General features: G+C 39.7%; 1 protein-coding gene across 1 annotated transcript; it reads right to left on the bottom strand.

The window, feature by feature from the left end:
- Positions 1-292: 292 nt before the first annotated feature.
- LOC103736612 (olfactory receptor 1002-like) lies at positions 293-1,249 on the bottom strand. Its single transcript, XM_008836119.1, has one exon. It carries the CDS (start codon positions 1,247-1,249, stop codon positions 293-295), a length of 957 nt encoding a protein of 318 aa, XP_008834341.1.
- Positions 1,250-1,515: the final 266 nt, after the last annotated feature.

The following is a 1,515-nucleotide window of genomic DNA, read 5'->3' as shown; positions in this document are numbered from 1 at the left end:
AACTTTTATCTTTAAACAATGAGAAGCCTCCCAAAGCATTTCTTATATTATGAAAGATTATTTTGGTGATCAAAATTATATAATACAAAGCTGAGGTATTAGTAGAAACACTAACTATAACATGCATTTATTCAGATTTTCATACAGAATAACTTCCTAGTCATAACGCACAGAATATTTACTAAAGTTACACATTATATCATTCATGAACTTCAGCTTAGAGTTACAAACTTCTTAGACTTGAAAAGAGAATTGAAATAAGATAAAATATGCTATCTATGGATGCTAGTCTTTATAATATTTTATCTCTCAAACAGTAGCAAAACTTCTTTCCAAACGTCCTTTTGACTGCATCTTTGACCTCTTTGTTTCTCAGACTGTAGATGAGTGGGTTCAACATGGGAATCACAGCTGTGTAAAACAATGACACAACTTTATTGATATCTAGGGAGAAGCTGGAGTTTGGACAAACATAGATAAAGAAGAGGGTCCCATAAAGGATGGAGACTGCCAACAGATGCGAAGAGCAGGTGGAGAAGGCTTTGCGCCTCCCATCAGCAGAGCGGATCCTCAGGATGGCAATGACAATGTAAATGTAGGACACCAGGATGATCACACCACTGAACACACCCAGAATCCCAGCCACAGTGAAAAGCAAAAGTTTGTTCACATGGATATCTGTACATGCCAAGGATAACACAGGAAGAAGGTCACAGAAGAAGTGATTGATGAGATTTGGACCACAATAGGGTAGTCGAAAGGCAAATGTCATATGAATCATGGTGCTTATAAGGGCTACAGTGTAAGGGCCTGCTACTAGCAGCACACAGACCTGCTGGGACATAATGAGTGTGTAAAGCAAGGGCCTACAGATAGCTATATACCTGTCATATGCCATGGAAGCCAGAAGGAAGCATTCTGTGACCACACACTCACTAAATAAACATAGCTGGATAGCACAACCTGAAAAAGAGATCACTTTTTTCTCCACAAAGATGTCAGACAACATCTTGGGACCAATGGCAGAGGAGGAGCAGGCATCCACAAAGGACAAGTGGCTAAGCAAAAAGTACATGGGGGTGTGCAGTCTGGAGTCCATGTGAATGAGTGTGATCATGCCCAGGTTCCCCAGAACAGTGATAAGGTAAACACAGAGAAATGTCAGGAAGAGGAAAACTTGGAGCTGGAAGGTGTTTGTTAAGCCCATGAAAAAAAACTCAGTCACCACAGTTTGATTTCTGTGCCTCATTCCTCTGATTTACTCTGTTGTGAGAAAGAAAGTTTTGTCTATGCAATAAATTCACGGTTTAAGGCTTCTTAGTTAATTTAACTTCTGTTAACTTGGTACCCACTCCTTCATTACTAAAACCTCCTTCATGACATGGGCACTTTAGAGTCAGTAACAGTCCTCCCTGAGCTCTTTGATTTCCTCATTTGTATGTATAGATGTGAAATTTGGAGACTACATCATACAAGTTCTCTAACAGCTACCTTACTTTTTCTGTCTCCAAACAC

Source organism: Nannospalax galili, unplaced genomic scaffold (assembly GCF_000622305.1).
Source record: "Nannospalax galili isolate Female #2095 unplaced genomic scaffold, S.galili_v1.0 scaffold337, whole genome shotgun sequence".
NCBI classification, from domain to species: domain Eukaryota; kingdom Metazoa; phylum Chordata; class Mammalia; order Rodentia; family Spalacidae; genus Nannospalax; species Nannospalax galili.
This window is presented reverse-complemented; position numbering and strand designations above follow the sequence as displayed.

Excerpts from the sequence above, each read along its gene's own strand:
- LOC103736612 (XM_008836119.1), bottom strand. The coding sequence starts at position 1,249 with ATGAGGCACAGAAATCAAACTGTGGTGACTGAGTTTTTTTTCATGGGC.